The 22,157-nt window shown below is 37.7% G+C and overlaps 1 protein-coding gene across 1 annotated transcript; it reads left to right on the top strand.

The window, feature by feature from the left end:
• The first annotated feature begins 1,931 nt into the window (after window positions 1-1,931).
• Window positions 1,932-20,036, top strand: gc2 (guanylyl cyclase 2). The gene is made up of 19 exons (XM_062993290.1): window positions 1,932-2,691; window positions 3,132-3,436; window positions 4,936-5,290; window positions 6,830-6,914; window positions 7,016-7,112; window positions 7,211-7,330; window positions 9,647-9,727; window positions 10,277-10,453; window positions 11,877-12,033; window positions 12,121-12,270; window positions 12,390-12,538; window positions 13,526-13,689; window positions 13,929-14,121; window positions 14,565-14,739; window positions 15,318-15,416; window positions 15,522-15,616; window positions 18,940-19,025; window positions 19,113-19,201; window positions 19,949-20,036. Exons 1-18 carry the CDS (start codon window positions 1,932-1,934, stop codon window positions 19,198-19,200), a joined length of 3,336 nt encoding a protein of 1,111 aa, XP_062849360.1. The 3' UTR covers window position 19,201; window positions 19,949-20,036.
• The last annotated feature ends 2,121 nt before the right edge of the window (window positions 20,037-22,157 follow it).

The following is a 22,157-nucleotide window of genomic DNA, read 5'->3' as shown; positions in this document are numbered from 1 at the left end:
TTATATGTAGTTTATTCTAAAAACAGTAAAAGTACAACGTTTGTAAGCCAGTGTTATTGGGCTCTTGAATCCTGCAGGTGAGTTTTTCTTTCTGGAAAATGATGGTGGTCTGTAGGTTTCAGCTACATGGATAGGGATAAGAAGCCATGGACATCTATTAGCAACTACAATCGGTATGTAAACCCTACTACTTTATGTATATGTACATCTAGCTGTAAGCACTTATCAGCAATAATTTACGATTATTTTACTTGTACTGAGAATCAATAGGGAATAGTGTTAGTGTGTTTGCATTTTTTAAGCTATTTACAAAGACTGAATAATATAATAATATTTGCCATCTTTTCATTAGTTGAATTAGCAATGGCTTTTTTAAAAATCATTTATTCTTTTTTAGAAAGTGCTGAATATTTTCAATCCAGTGCCATGAAAGTAAAGGCTTAATGCACAAACCTTAAAGCTTAGTTAGTGTTTTTTAAAATTCCTTTTATAAAGGTCATATTTAAGTATGTCGTATGTATAAGTCTTAGTGCAGCATAGAATTATTGTATGCAGTGTACACTTAACAGGATTGTGTTGATCCTCTTCTTACACTAAATCCCTCTATTACTTGTTATACCAAACTAAAAGAGATACAATGATTTCCTGTAAATGAGGTTTGAAATGAACTGTAGAAAACTGTACAAATTTTAACTGTAAAAAAGACATGAATATGGACACAAGTTTGTGATTATTGGTCAGTACTGGTCAGTAAAATGCGATTGTCCAGCGAAGTTTCTTTTCTTTTATGTACAACGTAAATAGATATGTAAATATGTTAAACCTGTAAATAAATATTAACATTGGTGTACTGTCCTACTGGGGAAAAATTTCATTTGCCATCTGCTGGAGGCTACTGGAGCAGTGCTGGTGCATATCTAAGCACTAGAACTTGCAAAAATTAAGCATAAAACACAGAGAAAAAGGCGAGAACAAAGAGAGCCTCCCAACAAAATAAAGCTTAGTGTAACCAGAAAGACGCGTGCAGACTAGTGGACAATTAGTGAACTACTGGTCATGGTATGCTTCTAGCAGGAATTTTAAACAATCGGACCAGACATTTGGTTTTCCAGATTTTGTCCGTTAAATCCAAAATCCATTAAATCGAGTTTCCACTGTACTGTTTTTTCTTCAACTTTGCATTTATATAAAGCACTGCTGCTTTAAATGTGAACTCAGTGCTATTGGTAGCAGTCACTAATTCACAAGTTTTCTCTTAAGTTTTCTTGTAAATGTTTATTCCCATTGGAAGTTGCCATTGTGAAATCACTTAAAGCTAGAGACTGTGCTGTAAATAATGTAAATGTATCTGGCATGACTGGAAATTTGAGTTCCAAACCATATACTACAGTTTTAAACAATATAGTATGTAGTGTGTGATTTGATACACAGCCTAACTCTGTTTAGCCAGCTGGCAAACTAGCTTATAAGATAACATTTTTAACATCTGACTCAGGGAAAACAAACATTTTTGTGGTCACAAGTTTATCTTTTATGTAAACCAAATTTATGCTAGAATCACAAAATGTAAACCTGGCATGAGAATAATAAATTCTAGTTAATGTTGTGTATGTGCAAAACACACACCGATAGGCACAGAGAACACCACTTTGTCCACATTGGCTGGATGTTGAAAGGCCAACGTCATATGTTTTTGTTCTATTTGCAGAACCCTGGAAACCACAGAAACCACAGTTTTTATTTACAGCTGTTTTTATTAACAGCTCATTACTGAGACCCCAGAAAATGTGGTCAAAGTATTACATTGTGTATTTGGGACAAAAATAATATTTGTTTTTCTTTGCATAGAACTATGGGAGGACTCTAGTAAAATCTGACATGACAGAAAGTGGGCCCCAGAGCACACAATCTACTTGACCTGTAGTCCTGAGATGCGACGGTGGCTTTGTGCCTTTCACAACCTACCAGAGTGGGCCAATCGAGGACTTCAGACCCCTGATCAACATCCTGCTTACTTCCATCAGTATATCCACATCTTCTCATACTCCACCTGGCCCCTCTGGGCCTCTGTAATTCTGCTGTGTCTCCTTTTACCTAATTGCACTGCGGCTGCTGTTTTTCGAGTTGGGGTAGTGGGGCCATGGTCTTGTGACCCACACTTTGCCAAAGCTTATCCCAGTGCTGCAGCAAGACTAGCTATAAGTCGAATCAACAAGGACCCATCTCTGTCTCCTGGGGTTACCTTTGATTATGTAATACTGGAGGAGGAGTGTAATACTTCACATGCTCTCTCCCAGTTCCTGAGTTACTATACTCAAGTATCTGGTTTTATTGGGCCAGTCAACCCAGGTTATTGTGACGCAGCATCCCTACTAGGAAAAAGCTGGAACAAGGCAGTGTTCTCTTGGTCGTGTGTTGGCTATGAGCTGGAGGCCACACGCAGCCACCCAACATTTGTCTACACTGTTCCTCTGCCTACACTTGTGCTGCTACGCCTCATGCAGCACTTCCGTTGGGCTCATGTTGGGATTCTTTCCTCGGGTGATGATATCTGGGTAGAGACTGCAAGCAAGGTAGCCAATGCTTTGCGCAGCCATGGTATGCCTGTTGGAATAGTGGCCTCCATTGGAAATGATGCTACCAGTGTGCGCAAGACCCTGACCAAGATCAAGAAAATGAAGGACCTACGCTGTAAGTCTTACTTGTCACTGGAATAACCAAATATATGTATAAAAAATAATAATAAGGGCTCTTGGGTGGTGCAGAAGTTTGATTCTCAGCTGTGCTACTGACCTAGCCAGGTATAAAGCTAAAAACGACTGGCCATGTCTGTGGTTGAGAGGTCAGTCTAGAGTTCCTCCAATCTGCTTCTGCAGACTCGTGCGGAGATTAGCATGACTCTTCGTACATGACAAAAATCTGTGTGAGTTCTCCGCTGGTAAATAAAAAGCGGCTGGCTATAACTGTGTGCATGTTAGAGGGAGGAGTAACAGGGTGGTGCAAATAGGCAGAGGATTACGATAGGCACCAGAATTTGGAAATCACTAGATAAATAGAAACCCCTCCCCAAAAAATAATATTAAAAGGCAGTTGTTTTAGCTATAGATTGACTTTTCTCTTTTCCATTCTAGTGGTGATCCTCTGTATGCACTCAGTCTTGATTGGGGGAAAAGATCAACAGATGCTGCTGGAGATGGCCCAAGACATGCGAATGACAGAGGGTTCTGTGGTGTTTGTGCCTTATGACACCCTCCTGTACAGCTTGCCCTATCAGCACCTCGCTCACTACAACCTACGCAACAACAGCAAATTACAGCGTGCCTATGATGCCGTGCTCACCATTAGTATGGAGTCTCCAGAGCAGCACTCTTTTTACAAAGCTTACATCGAGGCACAGAGGAGTGGAGAGCTGCCTGAGAACATTAAACCACACCAGGTGCAGTGTAAGGCTGAGAAAGTCACCAAACCTGGATATAACCAAGCCCTCAGAAAGTGTTTTAGAGATATATACAAGCACACACCCTGCACCTGTGATTCCTTAAGATTATGTTAACCTTCAGAGAAGTTCACACTATTTAAATTTATTAGAAATGGACTTTAAATAATAAAATGGTCCATCAGAGTGTTTTCAGGACAGACGCCAGACCTACTGACACCCTATTTAGAATAAAGTGGTTAAAAAAAAAAAAAAAAAATTATATATATATATATATATATATATATATATATATATATATATATATATATATATATATATTATTATTTTTTTTATTTTTTATTTTTTTATTTACTTTTGGCAGTAATAAGTACAATCATCATCCTAATAAAAAATCCTTGGATATTGTGACATTACAGTATTTGGTGCTTGGGTGGTACCGCAGTCTATTAGATCTAATCTGATTGCTTTCAACCAGCCGGTTGTCTGTACAGATTGGCTATGTTTGGGTGCCGAGGTGGCGCAGCGGGATATTCCGCTAACACAGCAGCGCAGAGATTCTGAATTCCTCGGTTCAAAACTCGGCGTTGCCACCGGTCGGCTGGGCGCAATCTAGCAGGCATAATTGGCAGTGCCTGCAGCAGACACCTTTCTGCTAGGGTGGTATGACTGGACTATGGGGGCGGGGTCTTCTAACGCTGTGTAAGGTCCCTGATTAGCAGAGAGAGAGGGGCCTGTGCAGAATGCATGTGTGAAAAAGGGTTCCGCTAAGGGCTGCACGCGGGTCAGAGGAGGCGTGAGCAGCAATATACCCACCTTGACTGCAATCAGGGATCCCCCAGCAGCGGAAGACAAATTGACTACACTAAATAGGGAGAAAATGGGAAAAAATTCATAAATAAAATATTCTACGTCTGCTTGTAGCCTGCAATGGATCGATGCCCTGTCCAGTGCACCCAGGAGCCAGAAAAATAAAATTATTAAGATAAGTTTGTGTTACGACATGGCGTGGCCCAGGAGGAAATAAAAAATATGCAAAAATATAAGGTACAACAACAAAATAAGGTACTGTAGAAGTAAATGTGCAAATTCTGTCCTAAAATACTATGTACTTATGAAAAAATATTGAGTACCTACCTTTAGATTAAACACTTTAAATTGGCATTTAGCATAATGTTTGATCCAAAGCAAATCACAATTTTGACCGAATACCACTCAAGCAATTGAGGATTCAGGGCCTTGCTTAAAAGTTCAACAGTGGAAACTTGGCAGTGGTAGCACTTGAATCAGCAACCTTCTGCTTTTTAGTCCAGTACCTTAACTGGTGAGCTCCCACACACTCCCTGTGTTGTACTACTAGGTCACAGCAACACTGAGAGTTTAAGTTTAGAGAGAATTTAAGTTTAGAAGGTTTATAATAATTTCCCTGGTGCAGAACTGATGAAGCCCTGTTTAGTCCTGTCTTGTTTACTTTAAGCTGAGTCTTTTTTTTCCTCCAGGTATCTCCACTGTTTGGCACCATCTATTCCTCCATCCTGTTCATGGCCCATGCACTGCACAGTTTGAGGGCATCAGGCCAGTGGATGTCTGCAGCCAGTCTAGCCCATCATGCCCGTAATCTGGAATTTAAAGGCTTTAGTCAATTCATCCGCACCACTAACACAGGTTTAGCTATGTTGAACTATGTGGTGTTAGACACAGACGGCGTTTCGTGGGAACTGAGGCCTTGTTACCGGATACAAATGGATACGGACATGGTGCACTTCCTGGGTCACTTCATTCACTTCCCCCGATTAGGTCCACCCAAGAGTGACTCCAGCTGCTGGTTCACACAGGGGATTATCTGTAGCGGAGGTACGAGGGCACTCAAACCCATGCATACACAAAAACACATGCAAATGGGTGACAAATGTATAGAAAACCAACATAAAGCATCTTAAACATATGTAGTTCACAAGATTTAAATGTACCTTGCATTAAATTCTACAGGTCAATGGAACTCTACTGCAGGGACATTTAATTTCTTAAAGCAATAAGCCATGAGAGACCGTGCGTTACTGCGATTTAATCACGGGGAAGGTTGTTTTGGCACGACGCGAAGCGGAGTCCTAAAACTTCTTTCCCTGTGATAAAATCATAGCAGTAACGCACGGTTTTGAGTGGCTTATTGCTTTTATAAAACGGCGGTCAGACATAAAATATAATAAAATACAACAATGTTCAATTTATAAATGTTTTTATTTACAAAAACACTTACAAAAAGCATTCTTCCGCGACCCCAGGTAGTTTGTTAACAGTGTTGCTAGGCAACATGAGGGCGAACATAACATTCAGGAGTTTTTTAGGATTTTAGGAGTAAAGCTCCTGCCATTCATACAGTACAGTGGTACCATGAAACTCGACTTGATTCTAGGACTGCCATTGAGTTTAAAAGGCGTTGAGTTTCAAGGCATTTTTTATTATAAGGATGTATGAAAAACCTGTTAATGCGTTCCATCGTCCCATGGACTTGCATATATTTTAGGCTAATGTAAAATATTGGGGTTGTTTTTGACACTTATACACTAAAATAACACAAATATAATATATAAACACTGAAATAAAAAGCTGATTCTCACAAATGTTTAGAACCTCGAGCTGTAACACAAGTTTCAAAGTGAGGAAAATCCAGATAAACACAGAATCATGTGGAGCTTTCAGACTGGATTTAACGGTTATTCCACACAAACGCAGATTCGTCTCATATTCACACTTTGATGATGTTTTACTGCACCGCTCAAGCCGAGCGCTGAACAAAGCGACTGTTCATTGTTAATTTGAAATAAATAAATAAATTTTTAAAAAACAACACTGAGTTTAAGGGAAATGTTGAGTTTAAGGATACAAATTTCTCGATGAAGGGCATTAAGGTTTAAAGATTTTGAGTTTAGGGGACGTTGAGTTACAAGGTACCACTGTACAAGTTTTTACTCCATTTATTTATTATTATTATTTTTTCTCATTCACAAACTATATTGCAATTACACTGGCATCTCTCACTGTTACCTGGTACATCATGATTCTTTTGCATTTTGCACACACACACACACACACACACACACACTCGTAATCTTTCTTTATGTAGCTTTACAGACTTTTCTCATAGTGTACTGTTTCTACCCATGTAAATATCCTAATCTGCACACAGTTGCTTTACACACACATACTTATAATTCTTTTATTTCTTTTATTTTACTTTGCAATATCCAAATGTAATGTAAATACTTTTATTTTAACTCTTTTGGAGATAAGTATAATAAATACATGTATGTACATATAAGCATTAATAAAATATGAGGCAATAATGTAGATTTAACGCTATAAAACCTCTCTCTGTTTTCTCTGTTTTGTCAGGTGTGGATCTTTATCATCTGCTTATTTTTATCCTTTGTGTTATTTTACTAATCTTCTCTTTTGCTGCATTTGTTTACTTTATCAGGTAACAACTGTCTAGTTTTCTTGTTTATAAAATGCATGATTACAAATGCACATGCTTATATGAAAATTAAAGTTTTCTCTTATTATTTTTATGTTTTATAGGCGACGAATCGTTCAGATCCAATTGGTTCAAGGACCAAACAAAATCTTACTGACCTTGGCCGACGTCACTTTTATCAACCCATCACTGAGTAACAAGGTCAATTTTTCAGGTCTCTATACAACACAGACAAAATATGTCTAATAAATACAATTCTTTATGATACTAAAAACGACTGATACTATTTTTAAAAACAGAAGCTAAGCATGGATGAGAGTAAGACTAGTGAAACCAGGAAAAGCTCTTCAAGTCACAACTCTCCTTACTCAAGTCAATCTCCGGTCACCTATGAGAACTCAAATGTCGCCATCTATGAAGTAAATCACACTTATTTATATATATATATATTATATATAAATATATAAAAATTATGTATTATATATTTAAAAGTTTAATTTATTTAATATGTCAAATGTTATTCCCTGCCTTCTAATTGCCTCTGTTATTGCATTTGTCACACTGAATGGCTTCAGTTTCAGATCATTAAATTATACACGACAGTATACAAATGTAACTGGAGTTAAAACACCATACTATGTAAAGCTTTATTTATAGACTAAAAGTTGTCCATGAATATCACTCTTACAATGTGTTGAATGAATCCCTTTGGTTGTTGTAAAGCTCTTGTAATTACTATAAAGGTCAAGCAGTCACTTTACAGTTTCTACAAAACACTATGCCAATACCGGAAAAGCTAATCTAGGACTCCACTTAACCACAAAAGAGACAAAAAAATTGAATTTATGGAAGGGTTGAAAGGAGCAAAACTCCGTCAGTGCTTCTCGGACATTTGGAAATGTCAAAAACAAATTATTATCAACAGGGGTTTGTCATGTCAGACGAAGAACTAATGCAGCTTTTGATAATATAAAAAATATGAAGATAATGTAAGGTCATCTGCCAATAATAAAAGTTAATTAAATTGTGTTTGACATATTTTGCTTAATGACCTAAATGCAATCCAAAATGCAATGACAGATTCACTCAGAAGAGCAGTCATTATATTGTTATTATTTATTTGAATATGTACAGGTCCTTCTCAAAAAATTAGCATATTGTGATAAAGTTCATTATTTTCCATAATGTAATGATAAAAATTTAACTTTCATATATTTTAGATTCATTGCACACCAACTGAAATATTTCAGGTCTTTTATTGTTTTAATACTGATGATTTTGGCATACAGCTCATGAAAACCCAAAATTCCTATCTCAAAAAATTAGCATATCATGAAAAGGTTCTCTAAACGAGCTATTAACCTAATCATCTGAATCAACGAATTAACTCTAAACACCTGCAAAAGATTCCTGAGGCTTTTAAAAACTCCCAGCCTGGTTCATTACTCAAAACTGCAATCATGGGTAAGACTGCCGACCTGACTGCTGTCCAGAAGGCCATCATTGACACCCTCAAGCAAGAGGGTAAGACACAGAAAGAAATTTCTAAACGAATAGGCTGTTCCCAGAGTGCTGTATCAAGGCACCTCAGTGGGAAGTCTGTGGGAAGGAAAAAGTGTGGCAGAAAACGCTGCACAACGAGAAGAGGTGACCGGACCCTGAGGAAGATTGTGGAGAAGGGCCGATTCCAGACCTTGGGGGACCTGCGGAAGCAGTGGACTGAGTCTGGAGTAGAAACATCCAGAGCCACCGTGCACAGGCGTGTGCAGGAAATGGGCTACAGGTGCCGCATTCCCCAGGTCAAGCCACTTTTGAACCAGAAACAGCAGCACTGGACTGTTGCTCAGTGGTCCAAAGTACTGTTTTCGGATGAAAGCAAATTTTGCATGTCATTCGGAAATCAAGATGCCAGAGTCTGGAGGAAGACTGGGGAGAAGGAAATGCCGAAATGCCTGAAGTCCAGTGTCAAGTACCCACAGTCAGTGATGGTCTGGGGTGCCATGTCAGCTGCTGGTGTTGGTCCACTGTGTTTTATCAAGGGCAGGGTCAATGCAGCTAGCTATCAGGAGATTTTGGAGCACTTCATGCTTCCATCTGCTGAAAAGCTTTATGGAGATGAAGATTTCATTTTTCAGCACGACCTGGCACCTGCTCACAGTGCCAAAACCACTGGTGAATGGTTTACTGACCATGGTATTACTGTGCTCAATTGGCCTGCCAACTCTCCTGACCTGAACCCCATAGAGAATCTGTGGGATATTGTGAAGAGAAAGTTGAGAGACACAAGACCCAACACTCTGGATGAGCTTAAGGCCGCTATCGAAGCATCCTGGGCCTCCATAACACCTCAGCAGTGCCACAGGCTGATTGCCTCCATGCCACGCCGCATTGAAGCAGTCATTTCTGCAAAAGGATTCCCGACCAAGTATTGAGTGCATAACTGAACATAATTATTTGAAGGTTGACTTTTTTTGTATTAAAAACACTTTTCTTTTATTGGTCGGATGAAATATGCTAATTTTTTGAGATAGGAATTTTGGGTTTTCATGAGCTGTATGCCAAAATCATCAGTATTAAAACAATAAAAGACCTGAAATATTTCAGTTGGTGTGCAATGAATCTAAAATATATGAAAGTTTAATTTTTATCATTACATTATGGAAAATAATGAACTTTATCACAATATGCTAATTTTTTGAGAAGGACCTGTATTTTAATTATACCTTGTTTTGCAGGGAGACTGGGCGTGGCTAAAAAGACTTCCCTATGGAAACTTTAGGAGCATCACCCCAAGTACCAGTGATGTGTTTGAGCTAGTAGGTTCCTTCTGCATTTTTCTAAAGAAATCAGTTAAATGAATGAATAGTAACACTTTTTCTGTGTCTGGTCTAGTCTATAAAACATAAGGGCAAAGGGATTGTTATATTATTCACATTTATGTCATTCTTTTATTTAAAGCAACTTAAAATTGTGACTGAATTCAGTTAAAACAATTGAGGGTAAAGTGCCTTGTTTAAACCTGGTAGTGGTGGTCCAGTACCTCAAACACTGAGCTAACACTTCCATATGCAAAAGTGATTTCATGAGATGTCACTGTGGTCAATTAGAGGGCTTAGGGAGCTTTCAACACTTTGACATTTTTGTGGAATTAAGTGTCAGATTTTGAAAGGTCCAACAATAATGGTGGCCTATACCTCTGCTTACTTATGTGCTAGCTTATTATTTCATTCTTTTCAGTGATTGGTAGGTTGGTTGGTAGGTAGGGAGGTAGGTTGGTAGGTAGGTAGGTAAATAGATGGGTAGGTGTACTTTATTTATTCCTAAATGTAAACCAATCAGTAAAGAATATTTATCTTTCTCTGCAGATGAAAGACATGAGGCATGAGAATGTGAACCCATTCATGGGCTTCTTTCACGACTGTGGGGTCTTCGCCATAGTGACAGAATTTTGTTCCCGTGGCAGCCTGGAAGACCTGCTGCTTAATGAGGATGTCAAACTAGACTGGATGTTTAAATCTTCCATCCTGCTGGACCTCATTAAGGTAAAACTGTCTGTCAACACATTGTGTTTATAAGTGGTAAGGAGGTGAACTGCTTCAGAGAATCAATTAAGTAATCAAGTTTTATAATAAACAGAGAAGAATTCATGTTAAAGGTATGCATTGTTGTTTTTTAGGTGTATTCATCTGTCAACTGCATTTATAGCATGCACGCAATTACTACACACAGGAATTACTACACACAAATTAAATTTAATTTGTTAATTTAAAGAGTTAATTTACATAACTAAAAAATAAATGAATAGTAACAATTTATAGACTTGTACACTGTATGGTCTAAAGCAGATGGACACCCTGTCTAATTATTGACTTCAGCTGTTTCAGCCACATCATTTACTAACAGATGTAAAACAAGAATTAAATCAAATACATTATATGCTTTTAACTTTGTAGCAACATTTGCATAAATGCCTTTTTCTGTCCTTCTTCTGCCTTTTTCTGGAGTTAAGCCCAGAACTCAACTCCATTCAACACATTCAGAATAAATTAATATGGTGATTTTGAACCATGCATATCATTGCAACATCAATAACTGGCCTATGTCTTTTTTAGTAAGGGCAGCTCGGTGGCTCGGTGGGTCGCTGTTGCCTCACAGCAAGAAGGTCCTGGGTTCGATCCCCAGGCGGGGCGGTCCCGGTCCTTTCTGTGTGGAGTTTGCATGGTGTCCCCGTGTCTGCGTGTGTTTCCTCCGGTAGCTCCGGTTTCCTCCCACAGTCCAAAAACATGCTGTCACTGGACACACTGAATTGCCCTATAGGTGAATGTGTGTGTGTGTGTGTGTGTGTGTGTGTGTGTGTCTGTCTGTCTGTCTGCCCTGCGATGGACTGGTGCCATGTCCAGGGTGTTACTGTGTGCCTTGCGCCCATTGAAAAGCTAGGATAGGCTCCAGCCCCAAGCCCCTCCTCCCCGTGACCCTAATTGGATAAGCAGTTAAGAAAGTGGGTGAGTGAGTCAGTGTCTTTTCTAGTAGAGTGGTTGCCGCACAAGTAGGTGACTTGGGGACCTGGTTTTAATCCTTGTTTCTGGACACAGTCTGTTAGGAATTTTGCATGTTCTATTATTTGGTGACATTGCATATATAGGTTCAGAAAGCCCTGGTTGGGAAACCCTAATTCAGGGTTGGGTGGGTCATGAGCCAAAAAAAATGGGTCGCAGATAATAATAATAATAATTTAAAAACGAAATTTAACAGGCACTTAAACAAAAAATAAGCTAGTACATGAACACCCTTTATAGAGGCTTTATGTTACACCTTGTAAACCACAATGGGACCAGATTGGCACAATTTTTATTAATTAAGTATATTTAGTTTTGTTTAGATTTGATGCATTGTTTGTGTTGACCTAATTTAATAAATATGACGGGTTCTACTGTTGGTTTTTGTATTAATGATGTTTGCATGCAGGGAATGAAATACCTCCACCACAGAAATGTATGTCACGGCAGGCTGAAATCCAGAAACTGTGTGGTTGATGGACGCTTTGTGCTTAAAGTAACTGACTATGGCTATAATGAAGTTTTGGAGGCCCAGAAGTTTCCTTATGAAGAGCCATCACCTGAGGGTGAGTGTGTATGTTATGTCTTATGCTTGGACTTTTTTAAACTTTTCTACTAAAATATCCTAATGTTGTTACCTGACTGCCCCACAGAGTTGCTGTGGACGGCGCCTGAGATCCTAAGAGGTTCCTTTCCAGGGCTAAAGGGCAGTTTGCCAGGGGATGTATACAGCTTCTCCATCATCATGCAGGAAGTGGTGGTGCGAGGGCCTCCTTTCTGCATGTTAGAGCTGTCGGCACAAGGTAGGTCACAAGACCTTGAGACCTTGAGCTACATAACTTGAATAGTAATGACCTTCTTCATCTCCTGTTAGCAGAAATTGTTTTATTGTAGTTTTTATAAGTCTCCCTGAACCCTGCAGAAATTGTTCAGAAGGTGCGGAATCCTCCACCATTGTGCCGACCAATCGTGTCTCCAGATCATGCTCCACCAGAGTGCATCCAGCTGATGAAGCAGTGCTGGAATGAACAGTCTGAGAGAAGACTCACCTTCGATGAGATCTTTGATCAGGTACTCTAACTGTTAACTTTGGACTGGAAGAAACTGGAAGTGTTTACATAAAATACAAAGGTTCTTCAAAAAGTCTCCCCATTTTTTTAAAACTCTATTTATTAAGACATCACTTTTCTATATAATCACCTTCCGATGCATTTTTCCTAGAGTTGTACCAACTATTTAATGCCATCAGCAAAAATTTTTTTTGAGCGTCTAACCACTGATGCACCACTGCTTTCCAATCATCATCACATGAACATCTTCTTCCCCTTAAAGCTTCTTTGTGTGGTCCAAAAAGGTGGAAATCAGCTAAATCCAGACTATAAGCTCTCTCAGTCTCTCAGACACGACCAACTCCTCCCACCCTTACCGTTTCCAACCAAAACTTTTTGAAGATCCCTCGTATATAAAACTGCACTGGAACAGTAACATTGTAAATCATTTAATTAATTTGATATAGACTCATGTTATATTACCACCAATAGTTGTGACCTGAACTCAATGTTACAGGACATATTGGGGGGTCTGACCCTCCAAATTAATTACTTAAACCGTTTGAGAGGCTTGTTAGTTAGCTGCACTGTAACTTCAGGCAAACTAGCTGATGTTAGCATTCATCAATATGCAGTTGACACAATTTAATATAGAAACTCAAAAAGCAATAAAGTGTATTAAATGAGCTATATAGCTATTTACATTAACATACAGCACCCTCTTTGGCTTGTGCAACCACAAATCTTAATAAAGATGTGACCAATAATGAGACTGAAGGCGAGCAGATGAGACAACAAATGGTACAGTCTACCTTAGGAGTGACTGAAATGGTAGTGATAGTAATGGTAGTATTGGAAGTATACGTATATACATATTATTACTGTATCATTTGCACTCTGGTGTCCACATTGTACCTTTGGTCATATGATAATTTACTTTATTTTCTAGAGATCCATTACACTTTTGGTCTTGTTTTTCTTTGTGCCTGCTGTGCCTCTTCTCTCTAAGTTTAAGAACATAAATAAAGGGAAGAAAACAAACATCATAGACTCCATGCTAAGGATGCTGGAGCAGTACTCCTCTAACCTGGAGGAGCTCATCAGGGAGAGGACTGAGGAGCTGGAAATTGAGAAACAGAAGACAGAGAAACTTCTCACACAGATGTTGCCATCGTGAGTAACAATACCCACATCAGAAGATTAAAATGATTTCAGTTTTAGTCAAGATTTAGGGTGCTGATTATATGTTTTTTTTTTCTTGAGTAGCAGCATTTATGTTTTATTTAAAGTAAAAAACATTGAGAACTGCTGCTGTACTGTATTATGCTGCATTCATAAATGAAAAATAATTCACTATAGGACCACAGATGATCTGCTTTAAATGCTGTTTATCTTCTGTCCCCCTGCTCCAGGTCGGTGGCTGGAGTTCTTAAATTGGGTAGCACAGTGAAACCGGAGTACTTTGACAGCGTCACTGTTTACTTCAGTGACATTGTTGGCTTCACGACCATTTCGGCCAACAGTGAGCCCATTGAGGTGGTTGATCTTCTTAACGACCTCTACACACTCTTTGATGCGATCATCAGCAATCATGATGTCTATAAGGTATCACTCCAACTAAATCACTGGTCAGTAAATGAGAGCATCTGCTTCTGTAGGACTTTTCTATACTATACTATTCTGTGTATGTAAATGTACTGTGTGAGTATAAAGGGTGACCAAAAGGACATTGGTGGTCATTACATTTTAATAAACTGTATTGTGTGGTGTAATGGTAAGAACCATACTGCTGGTAACAGCAGTGCCTGAGTTCCAGGGGTTTGAATCCTGAGCTGGGCTCACAAATACAGAGAATGCATAGTGTTATGTGAACACAACCATTTTGGGGACACATAGTGCCCTTAATGCTGGTCCCAAGCCTGGATAAATAAGTCAGGATGCAGACGAATTATCGGCTGTGGCGACCCCTAACCAGAGCAGCCAAAAAAAAATTATGTACTTTTTTTTAAACAAACATTTATTTAACACATTGTGTTTGTAATGTCCAGGTGGAGACGATAGGTGATGCCTACATGGTGGCGTCAGGTTTGCCAGTGCCAAACGGAAACCGGCATGCAGCAGAGATTTCCAACATGGCTCTGGACATCCTCAGTACAGTGGGGACTTTTAAGATGAGACACATGCCTGATGTACCTGTTCGAATCCGAATAGGACTTCACACAGGTCATACATATCATATAACTTATTATACAATTTGATATGCAGTGGTACCTTGATTTTTTAAATATTAACTGGTTCTGAAACTGGTGTCGAGTTTTAAAGCCGTTGAGTTTCAAGGTATTTTTTCCCATAAAGATGTAAGAGAAACCTGTTAATGCGTTCCGCGGTCCTGTAGAACTGCATATATTTAGGCAAATGCAAAATAATGGGGTTGTTTTTGACACTTATACACTAAAAATAACACAGATTTAATATAAAAAACTAAAATACAATTGAAAAACAGTTAAAAATAAATACAAAAATACAATAAAACCTGCACTTTACCTTTACTTCTTTATTGTTTTTTTACGCTTCTTAATCATGGAGATGCTTGATTTTGGAATACCATATTACTTGTGAAATTACTTTGTTGCATTTGTTGTGCCACCGTACTCTCTATTTGAGTACCAGTATTATTCTTTAATGCAATTGCATTCACCTTTTCTAGTTACAAATTACTTTCAGTTAACAGTTAAAATAATTTTCCAGGTGTTGTAAATTGAATTGTAAAATTGTTTGCTAATGTGTGTGTCTGTGTAAAGGTCCTTGTGTAGCTGGGGTTGTGGGCTTGACCATGCCAAGGTACTGTTTATTTGGAGACACAATCAACACTGCATCTAGAATGGAATCCACAGGAATGCGTGAGTTACTGTGTAACTTGCTAAGAAAAAAGTTCAGATGAAGAGATTCAGTTTTCTAAAGTGGCTCTGAAGCTGTGATTGATTTGTGCGTTTGGGTTTCTGCAGCATACAGGATCCATGTGCACTCCAGTACAGTTCAGATCCTGATGGCATTGAAAGCTGGATATAAGGTGCAGACGAGGGGGAGAATTGAACTGAAGGTGAGTAATGTTGTCCATAGAACTAACCAAAAACACTTGTTGGTTAATTAACATGTTGAAGTAAACTTGTAAACCTATTGAAGTCTACAAGCCAATGTTTAAAAAAGTAAGGACAGTAGATAAAATTTTATATTTTCAATGAATGTGAATTTCACATCTCACATTATTAAAAGATTTAGAGAAATCTAAAAACCCTGTGCATTCAAGAAAAGCTAAGAACTAATATTAAATAAATTCTTGTTATTTTTAATCCTGACATTTTCATGATTAAAGAATTTGTATTGCTGGGTTTCTAAAATATGCTGGGTCAAAAATATGCGTTATTTTGGTGTGTTTTAAAGTACTGTATTGTCATTGACTTTTGTGGCTTAACCACCTGATTCGTTTTAATTCATTTTCATGTTTTACTACTGCCTTTATTCTAGTCAGGTACAGTGAAGTCAAAAAGTATTTAGTCAGCCACTGATTGTGCAAGTTCTCCTACTTAGAAAGATGAGAGAGGTCTGTAATTTTCATCATAGGTACACTTCAACTATGAGAGACAAAATGAGAAAAAAAAATCCAGGAAATCACATTGTAGGAGTTTTAAAGAATTTATTCGTAAATTATGGTGGAAAATAAGTATTTGGTCAATAACAAACAAGCAAGATTTCTGGCTCTCACAGACCTGTAACTTCTTCTTTAAGAAGCTCTTCTGTCCTCCACTCGTTACCTGTATTAATGGCACCTGTTTGACCTCGTTATCTGTATAAAAGACACCTGTCCACAGCCTCAAACAGTCAGACTCCAAACTTAACCATGGCCAAGACCAAAGAGCTGTCGAAGGACACCAGGAAGAAAATTGTAGACCTGCACCAGGCTGGGAAGAGTGAATCTACAATAGGCAAGCAGGTTGGTGTGAATAAATCAACTGTGGGAGCAATTGTAAGAAAATGGAAGACATACAAGACCATTGATAATCTCCCTTGGGGTCAAGATCTCATCCCGTGGGGTCAAAATGATCATGAGAACGGTGAGCAAAAATCCCAGAACTACATGGAGGGACCTGATGAATGACCTGCAGAGAGCTGGGACCAAAGTAACAAAGGCTACCATCAGTAACACACTACACCGAGAGGGACTCAAATCCTGCAGTGCCAGGCGTGTCCCCCTGCTTAAGCCAGTACATGTCCAGGCCCGTCTGAAGTTTGCCAGAGAGCATATGGATGATCCAGAAGAGGATTGGGAGAATATCATGTGGTCAGATGAAACCAAAATGGAACTTTTTGGTAAAAACTCAACTCGTCGTGTTTGGAGGAAGAAGAAAAACCCAAGAACACCATACCTACTGTGAAGCATGGGGGTGGAAACATCATGCTTTGGGGCTGTTTTTCTGCAAAGGGGACAGGACGACTGATCCATGTTAAGGGAAGAATGAACGGGGCCATGTATCGTGAGATTTTAAGCCAAAACCTCCTTCCATCAGTGAGAGCATTGAAGATGGAACGTGGCTGGGTCTTCCAGCATGACGATGATCCCAAACACACCGCTCGGGCAACGAAGGAGTGGCTCCGTAAAAAGCATTTCAAGGTCCTGGGGTGGCCTAGCCAGTCTCCAGACCTCAACCCCATAAAAAATTTGTGGAGTCCGTGTTGCCCAGCGACAGCCCCAAAACATCACTGCTCTAGAGGAGATCTGCATGGAGGAATGGGCCAAAATACCAGCTACAGTGTGTGCAAACCTGGTGAAGACTTACAGGAAACGTTTCACCTCTGTCATTGCCAACAAAGGTTACAGTGGGGTCAAAAAGTATTTAGTCAGCCACTGATTGTGCAAGTTCTCCTACTTAGAAAGATGAGAGAGGTCTGTAATTTTCATCATAGGTACACTTCAACTATGAGAGACAAAATGAGAAAAAAAAATCCAGGAAATCACATTGTAGGATTTTTAAAGAATTTATTTGTAAATTATGGTGGAAAATAAGTATTTGGTCAATAACAAAAGTTCAACTCAATACTTTGTAACATAACCTTTGTTGGCAATGACAGAGGTCAAACGTTTTTTTTTTAACTTTTTGGCACCACTGTATGTAGTGGATCCAGCCTCCCGCAATTACCGGGCACAGTGCAGAAACGCCCCAGACAGGATGCCGATCTATTGCGAGGCCTTGGCCATCCCCCAGACACAGATAGAACCAGCTAATACTACTGCTATATATAGCACAAATAGCACCAGGATTTGAACCCTGGAACCTAGTTAGCATAATTATTACTGCACCACTTGAGCACTGACCTGCTAATTTCTTCTTAGTAATTATAAATAACTTTAGCTGGTAACTTTTATGTGGCAAGATACTGTAAATAGACCTAGCTTGACTGCACCCATTAACCAGTTAATAAAAAAGTGGTTTCCTTGATTATCAACTCTAATTGTTGTTATATGCAGACAGTTGGCACTACCAAAACATAGGTCTGCCTAATTTATAAGCTGTGTGAACATAGTCGAGTGAGCTTTAAAATAGGCCCATTGAAAGGACCCATTGTTGGTGGTTCTTGGGCTACATTTAAACAAATAAATTTTCAGCAGTTTTGGCTTTCTTGCTGACCTTGGCTGAAGACAAATCCATGTAATTTGGAAAAAATTATAATTTAATAATGTTAATTGTTATTATTGTTGTTGTTTTGCTATTAATAATAATAATAATAATAAATAATAATAATGTTTATTATTATTATTATTATTATTATTATTATTATTATTATTATTATTAAGTGCCATTAAGTCAAATTCAACTCTTGACAACCATATGGATAGTGTTTCTCTAAAACACCCTGTTTCATGTTTGGGTTATTAGGTTTCTTAACTGCTTATTCATTGTTTCTCTGATTGTATCTATTTATTTAGCTCTATTTATATGACCACAGAAAAGTCACCAGCTATGAACAATCCTAATCAATAGCAAGGAATAAGAAGACTATGACACAAACTGCTGTATATTTACATTTTTGACAGCATGTTTAAAAAAATATATATATATACCCATAAACATAAAGAAAAAAACATCATTTAAACAAAAAAATCATTTACAGACTGCATGCCTCTTACAAGTTCATACAAACTTTATACCTCAGCTATATAGGTTTACTAATTAAAATGGTCTACAAATGTAAACACAGGTAAGTTTACCTAAAAACCTGACTGCTGAATGTTCGTATAAACCTTTTTTAGGAAAGAAGAGGTATATTATCTTCTGAAAAGACAAGACAATTTTTTTTATCCTTCCTCATACATCCAATTAACTAGTTGCCCTTGCCCACTTTATTCTGATACTGTCTCTTCTGCAGGGTAAGGGCACAGAGGAGACGTACTGGCTCATCGGGAAAGATAGCTTTACCAAACCACTTCCCAGCCCACCTGAACTAAAGCCTGGGTAAGACAGGGCCTTTCATGGCTTGTGATCTGTCTGGGTGTGTCCTTGTGTGTCTTTCTTCTTCATCCTCTTTAATATATTTTGCAGGCAAATGGCACATGGCTTGCAGATGGAGGAAATAGCTGCATACAAGAGACGGAAAGCGGAGAAAGAGCTTGCAAAGAAGAATAACTGAGGTAATGTTATGCATGGAGAATGTATAACATTACTGAACGTGGTGTCTAGGATGGGCGCTGTGGGACACAATAAGCACATCTGTGCCATTATATCTGATCGACATTCTCCAACAATGAATTAACTCAGTTCTTCTACTTTCAAGTTATGTTTCTCAAGCTTTAATCTGCCAGTCATCAGTCCTAATAATTTTTTCTTATACCGTCACCTTGACTTTGTGTGTGTAGTGACTGGTTTATACTGTATAAGCTATTCAGTTCAGAAGTGTGCACTCCTGAAGATCCTCCTCACTCTTCAGTCTGTCAGTAAAATTAAACATATGTAATTCTACAGAGCATTTTAATACCCATTTTGGCTCATGCATGATTTATGAAAAAAAAAAAGAGACATTCTCTCTTCTTTCATATGGTATGGCACTCTTCTGGTATGGATAGCTGTGAACATGGCTGGCTTCTTAAAAAGTGGATGCCTGACTGTGTTTGGCATGAAGGTTAATTATATTTGTGGTCTGTCTTTCTTGGATGTCTTTCTCGGGTGCAAAATTTACAGGACATTCTTAAATTGTACAAGAAATATACTAGATATAATGTATTTAAATCAGTTATTTTAAAAAAGAGGCTAGGTAGTGGCTAGCTAATAAAACATAAATAAAGCATTAATGAGTTTGTAATCAAATCTAATTATGTAATATAGTAGTATTGAAGTAATCATGCTGATGTACACTCTTTATGGTGTACTGTGTTTTCCAGGCCAGAGTCCAAGGACTTTAAGGCGATGCTTCAGAAGGCAGTTAAAAAGATCTCTGCTGTGCGACAGGTGGCCCAGCTCACCCTGGTGGATGACGGCAACATCATGATACACCATCACTGACGACCCTCACATGTGTCATTTTTACCAGGAACCTTAACACCATCCTCACAGCCCATGAGTGGAATCTTCCAGAGGCTCTCGGCTCAGGTTTAAGACTAAGCTTCATTCTCAAGGATCATCCTGAGCTCCATTCTGAAGGATTACATGTCTGAATGTAGGGCACCCTTGAGAACCAAGTCAATGTCACATGATAAACTAGAATTACCTGCTGTGAATCCATTAATCAGCAGGAGGGAGATTGGAACATACAGAGAGTGGTCACTGAATGATCTGTGTACGTTTACACTCACACACATATTGTATGTGTACAGCATTCTAGAGTTAATTAAACAGGTGAATTTGTCTCACTTTTTTAATGTTTTAAATAGTTTTTTAGAAGTTAAATAAAAAAAAATCTACATTAAAATGTATGTCATTAATTTAAAATGTGTAAAAAAAAAAAAAACTTTAATCAATAATATGTAAAAAAAAAAAAATAATAGATAAAAACAGTATTTACATACACAAGTTAATCTCATTTCTACTTATCAGCAAAGCTGTTGTTAGGTATTACATCTTCATGGAATCTAAAATAAAAATAATCAGTAACAAATTGCTTTTAATTACCCAACGTTACAAGGGTTCCTCTGATAAACTAGCAATTTTCAGATTATTTGTAAATGTTAATATGATTCAAGGCCATGCAGGAACCTTTATATTATAAATATATATAACATTTATTTCATATAATTAATGTAAGTAATTTACAAAACCAGCAATTTCCAAATTATTTGTGTAAGCATATAAGTGTAAGTGTATAAATATAAGTGTAATATTTTAATAGGATTCAAGTCATGATTGCGGATATGCAGAACCATGCAGGAACCTTTTTCTTAAAAAAAAAAAAAAATTATATATATACGTATATATAACACACACACACACACACACACACACATATATATATATATATATATAATTTATTTTATATAACTAATCTACGAACTTTACATAACTCCTGAAATCAATAATTAGGAGAGATGCCACATTGTTAATTATGAAATAGAAGAGAACAACGCCGTTCTGTGGCCAGAGGTTGAAACGCAGCAGATGGTGACCTAGATGCTGCACGGATTAGACCAAGTACTATCCTGATTCTCTGTGACAAGTACAGCTAGTAACGAGGTCAACCTTTACCAGATTAGTCACTACAGCCTGTCTATCATATGATACAGAGAATATTGTAAACTGTTGAACGTGTTTCTAATCAATCACCTGTGTAATTATGACAGAGAGGGTTGTGTTTGTGTTGAATATGAACTTAAGTATTATTATAATGAATGTTTCTTTTGTGTGATTATGTTCATTTACTATTTAAAAAGCTCTTTTGAAATATGTATTTCCACATCATTTACCATCATTAATTAGCTAAATGTTCCAGTACACTTAGTCACACTAAACATTGGTTAGTTGCTTACACCAGAAAAATGAAATACGGTTGTGTGAAAAATAAATTACACCCATTATGATGGCTTGTTATTACATTTGCCACACTGAATGATTTTAGATAATTAAATAACACATGGTTTTACAGAAAAGATACAAGTAAAAACATAACTGTAATTGTAAAACATTTTAAACAGTCTTATACAACATGCAATCCATGTAACCTTTCTTTAAAATATAAAAGTTATTGTCTAATAAGTTAATAACTATTTGCACCACATTTAGTAATATTTTATTTAACACAAGTCTTATACATTGCTGTGGACTAAGCTTGGCTCAGACTTCTTTTTTTTTTTTTTTTTAACTGCTTTAAATCAGTAACACCAATAGGTGTTCTGTTATTAACTGCTTGTTTTAGGTTCCACCACAGCCTTTCTACAGGGTTTAAGTCAGGAGATTTCAAAATGTTATTTTGTTTTAAAAAATCCAGCAATTCAAATGTGGACTTCTGTTGTATTGTAGATTATTGCACTGCTTCATAACCCAATTAAGTTTAGCTTTATGTTGAAAGACACATAACCACATCATGAAAATAGCACTGATATGTTTAACTAATGGTATAATGTTCTCAATAGGAAACTTTTGAAATGTTTAAGGGACACT

Source organism: Trichomycterus rosablanca, chromosome 4 (assembly GCF_030014385.1).
Source record: "Trichomycterus rosablanca isolate fTriRos1 chromosome 4, fTriRos1.hap1, whole genome shotgun sequence".
Taxonomy (NCBI): domain Eukaryota; kingdom Metazoa; phylum Chordata; class Actinopteri; order Siluriformes; family Trichomycteridae; genus Trichomycterus; species Trichomycterus rosablanca.
Note: the sequence above shows the minus strand (reverse complement) of the source record. Positions and strands in the feature narration are given on the sequence as shown.

Excerpts from the sequence above, each read along its gene's own strand:
- gc2 (XM_062993290.1), top strand. The coding sequence starts at position 1,932 with ATGCGACGGTGGCTTTGTGCCTTTCACAACCTACCAGAGTGGGCCAAT. Across the intron at positions 14,122-14,564 it reads GCAATCATGATGTCTATAAG|GTGGAGACGATAGGTGATGC; the intron begins GTATCACTCCAA and ends TGTAATGTCCAG. Across the intron at positions 19,026-19,112 it reads CCACCTGAACTAAAGCCTGG|GCAAATGGCACATGGCTTGC; the intron begins GTAAGACAGGGC and ends TATATTTTGCAG.